Source organism: Cydia splendana, chromosome 27, assembly GCF_910591565.1.
Source record: "Cydia splendana chromosome 27, ilCydSple1.2, whole genome shotgun sequence".
NCBI classification, from domain to species: Eukaryota; Metazoa; Arthropoda; class Insecta; order Lepidoptera; family Tortricidae; genus Cydia; species Cydia splendana.
The window spans coordinates 1,256,180-1,273,464 of record NC_085986.1 but is presented as its reverse complement, the minus strand read 5'-3'; the positions used below and the strand labels follow the sequence as shown (position 1 = coordinate 1,273,464).

The 17,285-nt window shown below is 35.4% G+C and overlaps 2 protein-coding genes across 3 annotated transcripts; one reads left to right on the top strand and one right to left on the bottom strand.

The window, feature by feature from the left end:
* Window positions 1-2,032: 2,032 nt before the first annotated feature.
* On the bottom strand, window positions 2,033-7,982 carry LOC134803895 (zinc finger protein 391-like). The gene is made up of 5 exons (XM_063776718.1): window positions 7,614-7,982; window positions 6,885-6,992; window positions 5,671-5,832; window positions 4,070-4,228; window positions 2,033-3,035 (listed from the first exon to the last, which is right to left on the bottom strand). The coding sequence occupies exons 1-5, from the start codon at window positions 7,753-7,755 to the stop codon at window positions 2,209-2,211; spliced, it is 1,398 nt and encodes a 465-aa protein (XP_063632788.1). The 5' UTR covers window positions 7,756-7,982; the 3' UTR covers window positions 2,033-2,208.
* Window positions 7,983-9,220: 1,238 nt separating this feature from the next.
* LOC134803864 (uncharacterized) lies at window positions 9,221-16,872 on the top strand. Of its 2 annotated transcripts, none has more exons than XM_063776693.1 (6): window positions 9,221-9,779; window positions 10,212-10,295; window positions 11,212-11,283; window positions 11,391-11,540; window positions 12,521-12,664; window positions 16,319-16,872. In XM_063776693.1, exons 1-6 carry the CDS (start codon window positions 9,497-9,499, stop codon window positions 16,798-16,800), a joined length of 1,215 nt encoding a protein of 404 aa, XP_063632763.1. In that variant the 5' UTR covers window positions 9,221-9,496; the 3' UTR covers window positions 16,801-16,872. The 2 variants fall into 2 exon arrangements, with proteins under 2 accessions (XP_063632763.1, XP_063632762.1); XM_063776692.1 differs by having other exon boundaries at window positions 12,518-12,664.
* Window positions 16,873-17,285: the final 413 nt, after the last annotated feature.

Genomic DNA, 17,285 nt, shown 5'->3' with positions numbered 1-17,285 from the left:
ATCAAATCAGCAGGTGTGAACGCAAAAATGTAAATTTTCGACGCTTGATTTTCACCATAAATTATAAATTGGTGATTGATAAAATTTGTACGTGTGGACGCTAGATGAGATTGCTACCAATTTAATTTTTGTTGGCAAAGCGGCGCAAAAACAAGAAAATTAGAAGTAAAGACACATTTTTATAAAATATTTTTTGCACATAAACATAATAAAGTCTGACAAAAAAGAATAGAAATTAAAAAGTGGCAACACTGTAGTGTCGTCCCGTTCTCTTATATAAATTGATTTGAAAGGGACGACACTACAGTATTGCCACTTTTTAATTTCTACTCTTTTTTGTCAGATTGTACCAATATTTTTTTTACCAATGATTACATTCATTGTAATTTTATTACAATGCGTTACCAGCGTTTTATTTGCATTTTGTTATGGTTGATGGATGCTTGGGGTCCGCTTGACAACTAATCCTAAGAATTGGCGTTGCGTAGGCACTATTTTTTACGAAAGCGATTTCCATTTGCCTTCCAACCCAGAGGAAAAACTACTTAGGCCTTTATTGAGAATAGTTTCCTCACTATGTTTTTCTTCAGAAAAACTCACTGCTAGAATACGCGCTGGGGTTTGAACCAGCGACCTCCAGATTAAAAGTCACACGCCCTTACCAACACTTATATATTTTTTTAATTATAATTATAACCAAGTAAATCTATAATGTTCTCAAGCTTAAATAAAACAGATCATCTCTAAAAATATTGTGTTTTATTTGTACATATATTTTTCAAGGAAAAAACGTTAGGGTTTTTTGTATATACTTTCGGGTAAATTCTTACATGCTTAAAAATAATTAGGTAAATTAGATTCTTCGTGTGATATACCTACGTACCTTTATAATTAAAATAATATACGAAAACTAAAATAAATGAAAAAAAAAAATATTTACCAAGATCTTCACGAGTTAATGTTATTTATTAAAAGGTTTATCGAGCTATAGTTGAATTATCGAGAAGATGGAATTGCATTTGTAGTGGTTGTATGCTGATAGTACAAGAAAATAGAAAATTCAAATATAGAATGCCTGTAAACAAACAATACTACTACATATGCAATTCCACGCTCTCGATGATACGACTATATTAATTAATATATTTAATGCTCGTTAACTATGTTAATAACAAATACCTACATAATAACGTTAATCACATATAACTTACAATATAATACATTCCTCTATGAAAATAATATTCTAACATTAGTTAAGGCACAATTTATCTAAATATTTATTCAAAATGGACGGAAATAATTCCATACCGTAAGGCACATCTTAATGAATATAAAGCCTGACCAGTAATATATGATCATTGTCAATAGGGCGCTGTTACCCCGGCTACACACGTTAACTATAAATCGTAGCGATTAATCTGTGCAGTCCGATTTGCGCAGTTTTATCTACAGTGTGTATGACAAATCGTTACGATAATCGACAACGATTTGTCATACACACGGTAGATAAAACTGCGCAAATCGGACTGCACAGATTAATCGCTACGATTTATAGTTACGTGTGTAGCCGGCATTATTCTCATGTATAAGGTGACAGTTCAGTTTAGTATGAAAAAATTAGTTTCAGTGAAATTCCGCCACATGGCGCGTGATCATATATTACTGGTCAGGCTTTATATTATGTTTTTTTTTTTTACATTTTTATAGCTACTTTATTTTTCTAAAATATATTAGAAAATATTGCTTTCCCCATAAAGTATAAAATATTATCAGTCATAATAGAAAATTCACTACGCTATTTTATTACCATTGTATTTATATTAATCAAAAAATAACATAGATATTATATAGGTATCTACCTACCTACAATATTAAATTGCATATATATGCAATATTGCATAACGTGTCGTTTTCTTTCTATTATAATAAAACATACTATGGTGAAACCATTGCCGTACTGGGTTCTATTTATATAAAAAAGACCATGTTAGCCCGCGACTGCGACTTAACTGTCATAGTATGAAATAAATGATAGCATTGAAGCTATCATTTGGCATAGGTTTCATAAGTATTGAGGATATGGACCAGACTCCATACTAAAGTGCCTATGGTCCTTTAATAATTTAATAACTCTAATTAAATGTTTTCAAAGAATATACTTTTTCACAACTTACTTGTAACAAACTTTACTTCACATTGAAAAAGAGTTTACTTTTTAAAAACTTTTTTCTTACAAACATTTCTCTCAACATGCCTTTTCAGTGAAGCATTCTGCGTAAACTTTTGCTTACAATTACCGCATTTATAAGTTTCCTTTGCCCCTACATGTATCACTAAATGTCTATTCAAATGACCAATTTGAAAAAAACCTTTCTTACAAAACTTACAAGTAAAAGGCTTCGGTTTCATATGATTAACAATATGGGAAACTAACTTATCCTTCTTCTCAAAACGCTTATTGCACATATCGCATTCATATTTATGCATATGAAGTTTTTGATGTCTCCGATAATTAGACGAATTAACGAATTGTTTCGGGCAAAATTTACAGAAATATTGCATTTCGCCCGTATGTACTAGTTTATGGTTTTTTAATAGATATTTTTCGCTATATTTTTTGCCACAGATATCACAAACGTGGGGTTTTAGGCCGGCGTGCATCCGTCTATGGCGGACCAATACAGCATAATCTGAAAACTTTTTAGGACATGTTTTGCATGAATATGGCTTTTCACCAGTATGCGTTCTAATATGATTCGTCAAACCTGCTCTGAAATTAAACTCTTTAGTACAAAAATCACAAATATGTCTTTTTTTCGACCTTTCAACTTTTTTTATTTTATTTACATTATAATTGGGTTTTTCGTCACCGTCTGAAGTATCTTCATGTTTTGATTTTTTTTCGTCATATTCTGAAGCTGTGTCTTTATCTTCAGAATCCGTTTCAAAAGTTAATTTAGTGCTGTATTTAATTAACTCTTGTTTTTCTGCTTCTGCCCTTTGCTTGTTGATTCTTCGACTTCTCCGATACACGCCTGAAATATGTCATAAATACTTATTTAAAAAAACGTAATGAATAGCTAACTAACGGTTAATGATTTGTATACTCTCTGGTCTCTCCCGGGGAGACTACAGCATGACATTAAAAAAAGTGGTGAGTGACACCTGTCTCCTGCCATGTCTAGTCTATGGTTCACAAACATGGGTATACATACACCAACAAAGTGAAGGAGAAAATAAGAACTACGCAGAGAGCTATGAAGACGGGGCTGCGGAAAATATACAAAATAAGACACACAAGAATTAGAGAAAAAACCAAGGTAACCGACGCTCTTACCCATGCTCTCAAGCTCTCAGCCCCCCCCCCCCCCCCCCCTCCCACGGCAGGCCGAAGAAACGCTGGTCCGAAGACATTACCCAAATAGCCGGAAAACATTGGATGGAGACAGGAGAAGACAGAGAAAGATGGAAAAAACTGGAGGAGGCCTTCACCCAGAGAGGGATCCATATAAATAAATAAATAAAACAACTAGTTCAAAAATACATAGCTAAACTAAAATGGATATGGAAGAAAAGGCATATAATATATACTCTCTGGTCTCTCTGGATACTAACATTATAGAAAATATTATGTTTATGCAATTTGATGTATATTAACCACATCTATGCCTTTCAGTATGATTTTTTATCGATTTTTTCATTTCATTTCGTCAGCGTGGGAGGATAATGATGATGATTGATAAAAACTATCCCATGTCTTTCCCGGGCCTTATACATCTCTATACCTTTCATCTAAATCGATTCAGTGGTTTAAGCGTGAAGAGATAACAAGCAGAGAGACAGAGTTACTTTATAGGCATTTGTAAACCACTTGTCTATATAAATTCGTCTTTACTCTTTAAGAACAGCCACTGTGCTATACTTCTCTCAATAAAGTATTGTGTATATTATGTATATTTGTATTTGTATATTCCATTTATTATTTATGATACTTAATGTTATTTTTAGTGCCTTACGCATTTATAACATTATATATTTATATATTACAGTAGGGAATTTAAACTCATACCACTTTCACAATCAGCAACCTCGTCCTTCAAAAGCTCCTCCTTGACAGGGTCGACATGCGAGGCAGGCATGACACTTGCGGCACTCTGGGGTGCAGCTGAAACTGTCGATGTGGGTGCAGCAGCTTCTTTTTTAATATCAGCTGTTAATTTGTTTCGATCTGTAAAGAAGAATAATAAATTGTACCTAACAATGAGGACATAAATAATAACCAAATAGGTACAAAAAAAACCGGCCAAGTGCGAGTCGGACTCGCGCACAAAGGGTTCCGGTTAATTACGTAAGCAAAAAACGGCAATAAAATCACGTTTGTTGTATTCGAGACTCACTTAAATATTTGTTTTATTTTGTTTTTAGTATGTGTTGACTTTGTTGTTGTAGCGACAACAGAAATAGATCATTAGTGAAAAATTTAACTGTTTAGCTAGAGATAGAGATCTTTATTGATAATTGTATATGATCGAATGTGTAATCTTCTTATTCCTGTAATTTATTTCGTGCACTACCTGTTTTAAAAAGTTTTCTATTCTTTATATCCTGCTACCCCAAGGTTGTCTGGAAGAGATCGCTTAGAGCGATAAGACCGCCTGTTGCTACCTTTATTTACACTGTAAATCTGTTATTGTATTTTTTCTTTGTGGTGCAATAAAGTGTATTTACTTTACTTACTTACTTACTTTATTTGCATACCAGTACAGATGTTACATACATGGACCCTGGAAAGGGTGTAGCAAAATAGGTGCATCGTTCACAATTTGCTTATTATTACTACTGACTTTACCTGAGGTTCTATATGATACTTATATATTTTTTCTAAGTAGCAATAATAACCTTAAGTTGTGACAGCCTCTTCCAACTAATACTTTATGTTACCTATAAACAAGGATTGTTTTAATATAAAATATGTTAAAATATTCAATTATGTTTATATTATATGCACAAGTTACATAGTAATCAATGTAATCATCCTCCATAAATTCGGCTATTGAGTAGTAACATTTATCCAGCAGTGTAGTTTTAAAGCGGTTTATTAAGTTTGAGTCTGTTTGTTCAGTTTTCAAATATGTGGGGATTTTATTATAAACTTTTATGGCCCTGTAGTATGGCCGGCTCATGAAGATATCACGGTTCATGAGTTACAGCCTGGTGACAGACAGACGGACAGACAGCGGAGTCTTATTAATAGGGTCCCGTTTTTACCCTTTGGCTACGGAACCTTAATAATAAATCTTACATCTTGGAGTAGGGAAGCGCGGGAGAGAGAGCGCTGGAAGGTTTTAGAGGAGGCCTATGTCAGTGGACAAGCTACAAATAATAAAAATAAATATATAGAGGAAATAAAATAAAACATGTAACTCCACATAATATCTAGCAATAAAGGCTATCTTTATCTTTATGTTAATAATTTAAGTATCATCACCCACACTGTAAACCGTCCATTGGTAATCCTTATTACAAAAGGCATAAGATCCGATGGACCAATAAGAGTGTTGCTTTTTGTACATATTTTTAATGCTCCGTAATATTTTGTTGATGGACTCTGATGGAGCACCCCTGGCATTTATATTAAAAATACATAGAATACATCATAGAGAAACTCACAGATGTCATAGTCAGCCCCCATAGTTTCCGGAGTCAGGCCCAGCCGCACCATCTCATCAGTCCCCAGGTCTGCGACCACCAGTAGGTCATCATCAACTGGCTCTCGTTTTATACTCGGTGCTGGTGACATGTCTGCTTGGTTGACATGAGCTTTATTTTGACCTGGAAAATGGCAAGGGCACGCATTTTTGAGCGTTTCTTTTATTTTTTGCCATTTTTATATATTGTGACCTTTTTGAAAGAAAGAAAGAAAGAAAGAAAGACATTTATTGTAAAAACCTTCTACATACAGCGCCACTTCAGTTACAAAAAAGAGAGAAGAACTTACTAACTAAAACACTTAAAGCTAGATACAGAGTAATTGTTAAAGTAAATGTTACACAAAAATAGACAAGTCCACCAGCAAAGTGAAAAATAAAAGAAAAAAGGAGTAAGAAAACTACTAAAATAAAATTTGGCGCCGCTATAGTGGCTACAAAAGGACACCACTCAGCATATGCTCTGGTATAAATACCACAGCGCTGGTTTTCTGTGGAGCCCCAGGCCGGAGGGTAGTTTAGAACTGATTACCTAACGGTAGTGGCAATCATACAATATTGCAAAAAGGAAGCAGAAAAATAAACATAATCATTTGAAAAATATTTAAAAATACAGATAATATAATTACTAATAAAGTTACAAATTGGCTTTAATGTTATGATGTTACAGGGTAGGTATTATATATAGTATAAGACATTATAAGAGGTTGAGAGGTTGAAATATAATAGAACTTATCATACTCATATTCGGAAAATTTGAAAAATCTAGTTGAAATTCATGTAAACTCTGGTAAAAAAAAAAAAAAAAAACTTTTACGTCTGACAATTTGAGAAATCCATGGGACGCAACGAGCACGGCAATTGCAGGCTAAAGAGATATTTTTTGCCACTTTTGTGTTATTTCTACTCAGAATCACAAGCTCTTTCGATCCTAATGTTATTTTCCTATTGTGTTACCATTTCCCCATATACTTTGTATGGCGATAACAAAAAGGAAATTTTAGGACACTTTTTTTCTCCTAATAAGGATGAAAAGGGCTCGCGATCCTGACTAGAAATAACACAAAAGTGGCAAAAAAGGTCAGAATATATAAAAATGGCTAAAAATAAAAGAAACACTCTTTTACACTTTTATCACTTGATTAAGGAGTTAAAACACACAATGATGATACTTACCATAATCACTGCTTATGTTCTCGGACACCAGACGCACCATCTCATCAGTCCCCAAGGCCGGAGCATCTATGGCAGACTTATTGTTGTTTGTCACTAATTTACTTTGTTCTAAAAACAAATAAGTAAATAGAAGTGAAAATTAAAAGTAAACTAAATTTAGAAGAGCAGGTATAAGTATGGATATTTTCATTAAATAATGACAAAACAGAAGGAAAGAGCTTAATAGATAGATAGATAGAATGACAAAACGATAAATAAATAAATATTATAGGACATTTTTCCGTAGAACCGATGGCGTTGGGACCGAAAGGTCCTCGAGTGGCGACCATGTACCGGAAGGCGCAGCGTGGGTAGACCCCCCACAAGGTGGACTGACGACCTGGTAAAGGTCGCGGGAGTCCGCTGGATGCGCGTGGCGCAAGACCGGTCATTGTGGCACTTTTTGGGGGAGGCCTATGTCCAGCAGTGGACGTCCTCTGGCTGATATGATGATTATGATGATGGGACATTTTTTACACAAATTGACTGAGTCCCATGGTAAGCTCAAGAAGGCTTGTGTTGTGGGTACTCAGACAAGTCAAATATAAATAATATATAAATACTTAAATACATAGAAAAACAACCATGACTCAGGAACAAATATCTTAGAGCATTGGCTCTAATAGACAATACTTTTTTGCTAGTCTGTTGATATTATCATATTATTCAAAACCAAATTTAAAAAAATACCATTCAGCTTATGGGCCAAGTCAGAATGCTGTAGCACTATAGGGCCTAAAACGAGTTCTTGTTTGATTTCATGCCCTTCATATAAAACTTCACTGGTCCCTCCAATACACTCAGACTCTGACTTCACACTTTTCAAAGACATAACTATATTCCAACATATAAGATATTATTAAAGTAACTGGATAACAAATATAAAAGTAGTCTGCAACTCTGCAAGAACCAAAAGTTGAAAACAAAAAAACTAAATAGAAGTAACTTTACCACGATAGAACTAAAACGAACTACATGTTTTCTACTACGTGTGATACTAAATAATGCAGGGTAAGGCAAAACAGGGTAACTATAACTAAATAAAAATTCTAAACAATCTCGTAAACTAGTCGAAAATGTAAAATAAATGGGTCATTCACCTGTCACCTGTCACCAGTTCATATGTACAACGGACAAGCAAAAATAGACCTTTTTACCTTTTGTTAGAGCGTTATCACGATGTATTTGCAAGTTGGTGGTACTTTTGACAGCTGTTGGAGCTGTGTTTCTCTAATAATTTAAAAAGCAATTTCACACAATCATTGTAGCTTTAAAAGGCATGTTTTGAAAAAACTTAAAGTAAATATATTATATATTTGAAACTACTATTTTTAATATTATAATGCTACTTTTAGGCTATATTAAAAAGTTGTTAAGTTGGCGAACTTGCATTTTATTTCTTTGCATTTTATTCATATTTTATTACAGTTCTTTTGGACCATTTTTGGACAGATGATGCCACGGACCTAGAGAGTAAACCGGATAGTGTACATTAGCCAAAAAGTGTGTCCACATGAGAAGTCAAGGTGGGCCGTTGCATCTCTTTCTAATTAGGGTGACCATAAGTCATATGTATGTGGGATATTAGGATAACATTGAATATATAGTTTGGCCAGGATCTTTTCTTATTCGTGCATAGTTGGATGCTGTTAAGCAATAATGTGTCAACCCACATTAATTTTTCAATAAGATGTCAACTCAAAAAATTGACGCTTATAGTTGACATTTTATTGCAAAATGGATGTGGGATGACTCATTTTTGCTAAACACCATCCAGTTATATTAGTTGTAAAAAATCATACTGTCTTTTCGCTGTACTAGTATTATGGCCTAAAAAGGGATGGATACAGTTTTTTTTTCTCTTCTGTACAACGCTTCACACAACCTTAGGTACTTAATTTAGTTGTTCTAAAAACTGTTATTAATAGGCGTAGATGCTAGACCACGAACATGGTCGATCCTCAGGAAGGTGGTCCGCCGTAACGTCTGTCAAGAATACAGGTATGAGTGAGAGAGATAGAGAGACAGATATGCTGACAGAACCAGAGGGTCTACCGCAAACCGCGTTCGACGTGTCGCCCCTCGGTCACACTTACGTACGAAAGCGCTACAAAGAGGCAACACGTCGAAAGCGGCTCGGGGTAGGCTCTCAGGACACCCCCACTGTCCTGAGAGCTTTTTACAGTCTTTGCCGCGTTAGGTCCCAGGCCCTTCATAGCAAGCACTAGCCGCCCCTTTCTCAGCACCCATCATATAGACTGCCGCTTAAAATATCTGGCCACCCTAGGCCCGGGCCTACCACGGCTGTTAATCTACGTACAACGGAATGTGTACGATAGCGCCATGTTGCTTTTAGATGATACTGACAACTTGCCGCGCTCTGATTGGCCGATCGTCGCCTAAACGTCAGTTGTCAGTGGTTGTCGCCCATGTTTGTTGAAAACTTTGAACAGTTTAAATTATTTTCAATTGCAATAAAGTGTTGATCGAGTGAAGTTCTTGTACTTATCCTCTCCGCTTTATTTGTGATTCATCCATCACCCAGTTCTGCAAGCATTTATGCATTGTGCAAAATGTATTATCAGTGCTGTGTGTGTAAAACTCTGCGAAAGGACGCTTTTACTTTGTACCGTTTTCCTAGTACTGAGAAAAGACTCATTATGTGGTTGAAGTGTTTGGAAACAAATGGTTTTGGAAATATGTCGCCGGAGCAAGTTCGAAAAGCTTTTATTTGTGAGAAACACTTCGAACAGCGGTTTGTTTCGGCATCGACACGGCGTCTCAACGCGAAGGCTTATCCTTCGTTATTCAGTCAAGATGAGATTAACAGTGGGATCCCATCTCATGAAAATGCCGGTAAGTGTAGAAAATGATAAGAAGTGATATAATAAATCAGTCTAATCTAATTCGTATCATTTACGACCATAAAAGATAATGTCATAAACTTCTATGCAATTGATGACTCATGAATCACGGCATGGTGATTTTATTATGTGTAGGTAATACAAAGTGTTTGTTTATTCCTGTAATAAGAGCATATGTTTCTAGTAAGATAATTATTTCATGCGATCGATATTAATATCTTAACACTTGTGTGTTAATTTTAGCTTAGCATTTTTGTACTTCTTTGGGTAAAGATATCATTGGCAAGTGTTGCAGTCTTTTATTAATTATTTTATTTATATAGAAATTTCCCAATCCTAAAAAAACACCATGCAGAATTTGTAGATAAATAATACCACATTTCACTTTAGTTATTTAAAAATAATATTTTGTTATCAATTTTAGAAAACATGGATCCGCTGAAAGAACATGCATATGTTCGTAAATCACATGACGACCACACATACTGTCAACAAGTGCCTCAAAAAGGTTTGTTTAATTTTTCTGAAATGCATGATAGCCATGATAGATACTCAATTACATTTTAGGTGCAAATTAATGCCTTCTTATCAAAGACATTATTAATATTATTATGCACATATATATTTCATTAATGGTACTTAGATCTGCAAGCAATGTAAAGAATCAATTTCTTGTATTAAGGTCAGGCATGGCTAGTGTTTCCATGGGCAATATTTTTTTTTATAAAATATCACCACAAAAGTAAAAAAAAGTCAAAAGTATTTATTTGTCAAACATAAGTACAGGTCCCATATACATCACTGTATCACTATGTTGTGCCGTAAGGCATACAATTTTTCATTTATGGACTGTGACTGCATGCTGTGCGCAGTTACCATTAATTATCAAAATCATCTAACAAAAATTCACATACACTATAATTATATGTTATTAAATATTTATCATCCAAAATTATCATTTAAAAGTTAATTAAAATCTATTTATACATAATATGCTTTGTTATCTAAAAATTTAAATAACTTACTTTTGAAACTAATCATGTCATCTGTATTTCTTAGTTCAATAGGAATTTTATTAAAAAATTTGGCGCCATTTCAAATATACTTTTTCTAAATAACTCCGTTTTGGAAGGCAATGAATTTATTTTACCACTCTACCCTACCACAGTAATATTTCCAATAAGGAAACAAAACTGTCAGAGGAAGGACCTACATGCCTTACCAATATACGTACATTTTAATTACGCATGTATATAAGAAAAGCCAAAGTTATCCCATAGAAGTATTTCCGTAACTACCCATAACAAATTTGTAGCAATGTGCACTGTGTAGGTCCTTTGGAAGATATTTTATAATAATTATAAGCCCTTATTAACAATAATTTTCAACGGTTTTAATGTGTTTATTATGTATTTCTGTTTTAGCGTCTCCTGCCATTCCATCCACATCGGGGGTTAAATCAACCGCAGTGGGCCATACACCAAAACAGACTATGGGTAAGCTAAATAAATGAATATGACACTATTTCCTATGTATTTTAATATTATCACAAGTTATTAGTAAATCTTATAAAAAAAAATTAAAGTGCTATTTTATGTTACAGCCGTTTCTATAGCCACAGAACCTGTCCCGACAACTTCAGACATTGAAAAGGAGACCATGCCCGAACTATGCAGCAGCTTTATTACAGAACTTGTTGTAGCTGAGAAGGTTACAGCTTGTATTTCACCTAGTGTACAGTCACACAATGAAGGTTAGTGAATTCTTATCATTTTTACAAGCTTTTATTTACTTTCACCTGACCGTTGTCTGTGTGTAATCAAATCTTGCAAGTTAAATTTGATCCACTTACCGGTTTCCGATTGAGCTGAAATTTTACATACATATGTAAGTCGGGTGACAATGCAATATTATGGTGTCATCGAGGTGATCTGATGATGGAGACCGGAGGTGGCCATAGGAACTCCGTGATAAAACAACGAAACCTAATTGTGTTTGGGGTTCTTAGAATTGTCTCGATGAGTATTCGTTGCTTGTGGAAAAAAAAGTACAGTCGGCGATAAAAGCTTGTACCAAAAATGAAATTTTGGCCAAAAACTTATTTTGTGTTATTGTATGGCAGTGACAGTACATATAATAGTACTTAATCATTTTTAAAGCAATGGCAATATTTTATGTTATTGTATGGCAATGACAGTGTTTACATAAAATAGTACTTAAACTTAATCATTTTTAAAGCAAAGGCAATATACCTATTCCCCACTATCATTTGAAACTTTATTACAATGTGATAGAGTTCAATTTTACACAATTTCTAACACTCTTATGCCCATTATAGGGTTATCTCACTCTGTCTTTCGCGTTATGAATATGATGATAGTCACTGAGTAATGAAAAATCAAATCAAATAAATGTGTCATTCTATTTTAAGTGCTCAGAATCACGAAGTCTCTCTGTTCTAATAGGAGAAAAAAAGCCCCAAGGTTTATATTCCTATTTCGTTACCATTTTCCATACTAAGTGAATGGAAATTTAATAATTTCAGAAGTCAATTTGTGTAACTAGTAATTTTAATGAAACTAAGTTTTACCTGTTCAGGTCTCGAAATTCTTGAATAACGATCATCATGTGTAAGTCTAACTAGAGTATGCCCCGTGCGAGCCTGCTAGAACTGAGGCATGATCCATATGTGTGAGACTGATTGTTTCATAATTGTTATTTCTGTTTCAGCAGTCTTTGTAACAACTGCTGAAGCTGCAATCAAACAATCAAATGCTGAAGAGCAGCAGATTTTGCCAGAAGCAAATATTCCAGAATGTGTTGCGGTTGAGGAGGTTACCTCTACCAATTCACCAAGGGAACAGTCTCAAGTTCAAAGTTAGTATTTACCTTGACAATATTTATATTTGATATTTTAGCCGCAATTTGTACATTGTAGTACAATTAAGTATAAAGTACCTGGGAGATTGAGTTTTGCTCGGAAAACATATAAAAACGCTTTACACACTAATTCAATCGTCCTAACTGGCATCCTAACTAAACAAATGGTTCTAGTTAGTGCAGTCAGAGTCTTACTAAACGCAGTTACAAAGAACCGTGTCCCGATTTGGGCCATGGTGCGTCCATTAATGAATCGCATACTAACGGATAGGGGTTTACGAGTACATTCACGGAAAAATAGTTTCATTGTTAATCAAAGTGGGCATATGATTATAGGCAACCCAACACTGGTGGCTTAATTGCCGTTTATGTCTGAAGATTCTTCAAGGATATTGTCAAATCTTATAAAATATGTCTCCCATTTCTGTTCATAGACGTTTTATTATTGTGTTAGATGCCTTGCATACTCTTATTACCAAATAATGGGCTAATTTGGTTAATTTTTTTTAATGAGTTTTTCGGAACTTATGTACGAAATATCATTTGATATTTGCCAGTCGCTTTTCGGTGAAGGAAAAACATCGTGAGGAAACCGGACTAATCCCAATAAGGCCTAGTTTCCCCTCTGGGTTGGAAGGTCAGATGGCAGTCGCTTTCGTAAAAACTAGTGCCTACGTCAAATCATGGGATTAGTTGTCAAGCGGACCCCAGGCTCCCATGAGCCGTGGCAAAATGCCGGGATAACGCGAGGAAGAAGGAGAATGCGCTAATTTGGCCCGGTAGCAACGAAATCATACCGTATACCCAAAAGAAGGGGAGAGGGGAAATAGTCGGCTCCCCAGGTCTAATCTATGCTATATTTCTTCATTTTATTAGCAATAAGGGCAAGTTATATATCATTTTTGTATAATTTAGAGACGAGGAATTCATTTTTGAAATAATCGTTATACCTTTTCATACAAATAAACTGAATTTTGCACAAAAAATTAATATTATATGTATTTTTAGGACAATTTTGGCCTTTACAATCACAGTGTAGTGATTTATACTAAATAAAATATTGGACAATTTAGCTCATTTATTCCTCATTCTAAAAAGTATCACTTTATAATAGGCACTCATATATTTTTTGTGAATAATAATTTGTAGCGCGCGGCGGTAACGATTTCCATTTAAATTGAATTATGGCCAAAGTCAAACATTTTAAAATGTTAAAAAAAAACTGAATCTGTCATTTGAAAAGTATGAATACAATGTTTCAATATTTTACAGATAAATTACATAGGCCAAGGGGCTATTCATAAATTACGTCATTTCAAATTAGGGGGGGGGGGGTCTGGACATCGGATGACGGTAGCATGAAGTAGGAGGAAATGGGGTCATTTGATGCATGATTTTTGGATGATTATAGGGGGGGGGGGTCCAAAATCGTCAAAAATCGATGACGTAATTTATGGACAGCCCCCAAGCAATAAGAAGGTATAGAGGGAAATGCTAGGAACACAATTTTTGACTCCGTAACTTTGTTTGGACTAGTTAGGAGGTGAACATATCAAAAGTCCCCGGCCGTAGCCCCGGTGCTGGGGGTAGAGGGGGAAAAGAAGGTCTCATTTTTCGGTTTTTCACTTATATCTTGGAAACTTTGCGTCTTAGCGACATGACTACTAAGACAAACTAAAAGCTGATAATTCTTTTTACAAGTTTTATTAAGTCAAGTTTTTCGATATCTTAAATAGTTTTTGAGATATCCGCTCTTGAAAGTTTATTTTAGGGCTTTCAATTTTATCTTGATATCTACATTAGTGAAGCTGATAGGCCGTGTTTGGTATCATTTGTTTGGGGGGGGATGTCGCTAAGACGCAAAGTTTCCAAGATATCAGTGAAAAACCGAAAAATTAGACCTGCTTACCCCCCTCTACCCCCCAGCACCGGGGCTACAGCCGGGGACTTTTGATATGTTCACCTCCCAACTAGTCTAAACAAAGTTACGGAGCCAAAAATTGTGTTCCTAGCATTTCGATATAGGCTATGCACTATATCTAATGATATATAAGTTACTTCGGGACGCGACATGGCCCAGAACCCATACTATCCGGAATACGGTTCTTTACGATTTAGGAAGGATTTTGGATTAAGTAAGTGTTAGTGTCCGACCGAAACATGTTTTTTTGCCGAAACCGAAACCGAAACCGAATGTTCGGCTTTGGCTCTAGTTTCGGCCGAAACCGAAACCGAAACCGAAACCGAACCTTTTGTAGACTTGTTAAAATCGTTAAAAAAATGTCATAAAACCGCTTTTACACACATATTATGGAGCTGTCAACACCCAATGTCCTTGAAATTGACGTTACTTTAGCAGTTTTTTAAGAAAATTACTAGAGTTAGACCAAGATGATTCTGCAACGATTTTGACAACACACGCAGTGCAAGTGTTATTATAAACGTCAAAACTTCTATGAAATTATTACGTATAAATAACATTTGCACTAGTTGCACTGCGTATGCTATCAAAATAATTGCAGAATTTTCTTAGTCTAACTCTATTCATTCACCAGTCAAGTAAACATGTAGATACAGGGTCAACCAAAACAAAAACGCGAGCGCAGCGAGCGCGAAATTTTTTGTTAAAATATCGCAAGGCCGGGTACCGATCTTCACCTGGGCCTAAAAGTCCGAAGTACCCCAGTGAGGCGAACTTTCATGCGAAGTCAAAGCCGTGCTTCAGGGTTCAGGATAAGTAGTTGAGCACAAACTCCAACCAACGTCCATTGTATTAAAAAGCGAGATATTTCCTTGAGCGCTGGTGGCCTAGCGGTAAGAGCGTGCGACTTTCAATCCGAAGGTCGCAGGTATAAACCCCGGCTCGTACCAATGAGTTTTTCGGAACTTATAGGTATACGAAATATCATTTGATATTTACTATTTGCTTTTCGGTGAAGGAAAAACATCGTGAGGAAGCCGGACTAGTAGTAGTAGTAGTACTAGTAGTAGTAGTAAACTCTTACGTACTACTACTAGTCCCGATAAGGCCTAGTTTACTCTCTGGGTTCGAAGGTCAGTCTGATGGCAGTCGCTTTCGTAAAAACTAGTGCCTACGCCAATTCTTGGGATTAGTTGTCAATTGGACCCCAGGCTCCCATGAGCCGTGGCAAAAATTCCGGGATTACGCGAGGAAGATGATGAGTTTTCTTATTATTCCTTTGCCCAGGCCCAGTAACATGCGACAGTGCTATTTCATTTACTCCGATACAATTAGACAGTGTGCGTGCTATAGGTATTAACAGCCTCTTAAGACTGCGTCTAGTGGCGCCCTCATTAGTAGAATTGTTTTGATAATAAACCAATTAATTACTGTACCTATACATGAATCAGTATATTATGTAGGTACATATTAATATTGTTGTCCTACTTATTCCCCAACTTTTGGTCTTTGTCACATAGTTTAGTTTCATAGTACGAAGTACCATTTCGTAAGTTTCGGCCCGGCCGAAAGGTTCGGCCGTTTTTTGGCCGAAACCGAAACTACAGCCGAAACATGATTTTTTGGCCGAAACTGGCCGAAACCGAAACCGAAACCGAACCTTCGGTCGGACACTAGTAAGTGTCCACATAAAAATTTCCTAAATTAAATTAAATGCTTATATTTTTCAGGTGTTGTTGAAGTTAAAGTTCAAAGTGCGAAAAGGCCACAGAAGCAGAGGAAACGATTGATTGGGAAATTAATGAACCTGACACCAACGGGCCGAATGATATACGACGAATATAAAAAATCTAAACGTCAGGCAGATTTTTACCACAGGGCTAAGAGGGCCTTGAAATTCAACAAAGAGAAATCCTTTCAAGAATTGACAAAAGACATGAATCCGTATGCGAAAACTATTTTGAAAATGCAAATCAACCTTTGCAATAAAAATAAGAAAGGGCGTCGATTTTCATTGGAAGAAAAACTAATAGCACTGTCGATAATGAAACAAAGCCCTAAGTGCTATAGGTTCCTGCACAAAATTTTTATCCTGCCGTCGCGATCGACTCTAAATAAAATGGTTGCAGGACTTAAGATCGAGTCTGGGATTTGTCCTCAAGTATTTGAAGTAATAAGAAGAGAGGTATGTATCTACGTCATAAAATCTTAGGATCTACATTAAGTAATTGATAACTGAGTTAAACAATATCATGAAATCATAATTTTTAATAAAAAATACATTGCGAAGATTGTAAAAAAAAAACTAAAGCAAAAAAGGCATATTAAATTTGAACTTTCGTATTTTGATCACATATTAAAACAGTTAAGACCTGGTCTTACGCGAATTTATTGTGTAACCTTAATTTCCGACGTTTCGACACAGGTTTCAGTGGTCGTGGTCGCAGCTAACTGATGTCCTAGTAAAAAAAAATCGCGTTGGACCCGGTTTTAAATATATTTTAATAAAAGGAATATTGTTTTCATTTTGTTGAAAATTATAGAGTTTCATTGTTGACCGAAGCGAAGCGAAGGTCTACGTTTTGACTCGGGCATTTTGCTTTCGTATGTCCGGATGTTCTCCTCTACAGGTCGCAATTCTTAACCGATTCTCGTGAAATTTTGTGACCGAATTTTATGACTAAATACATTTTTTTT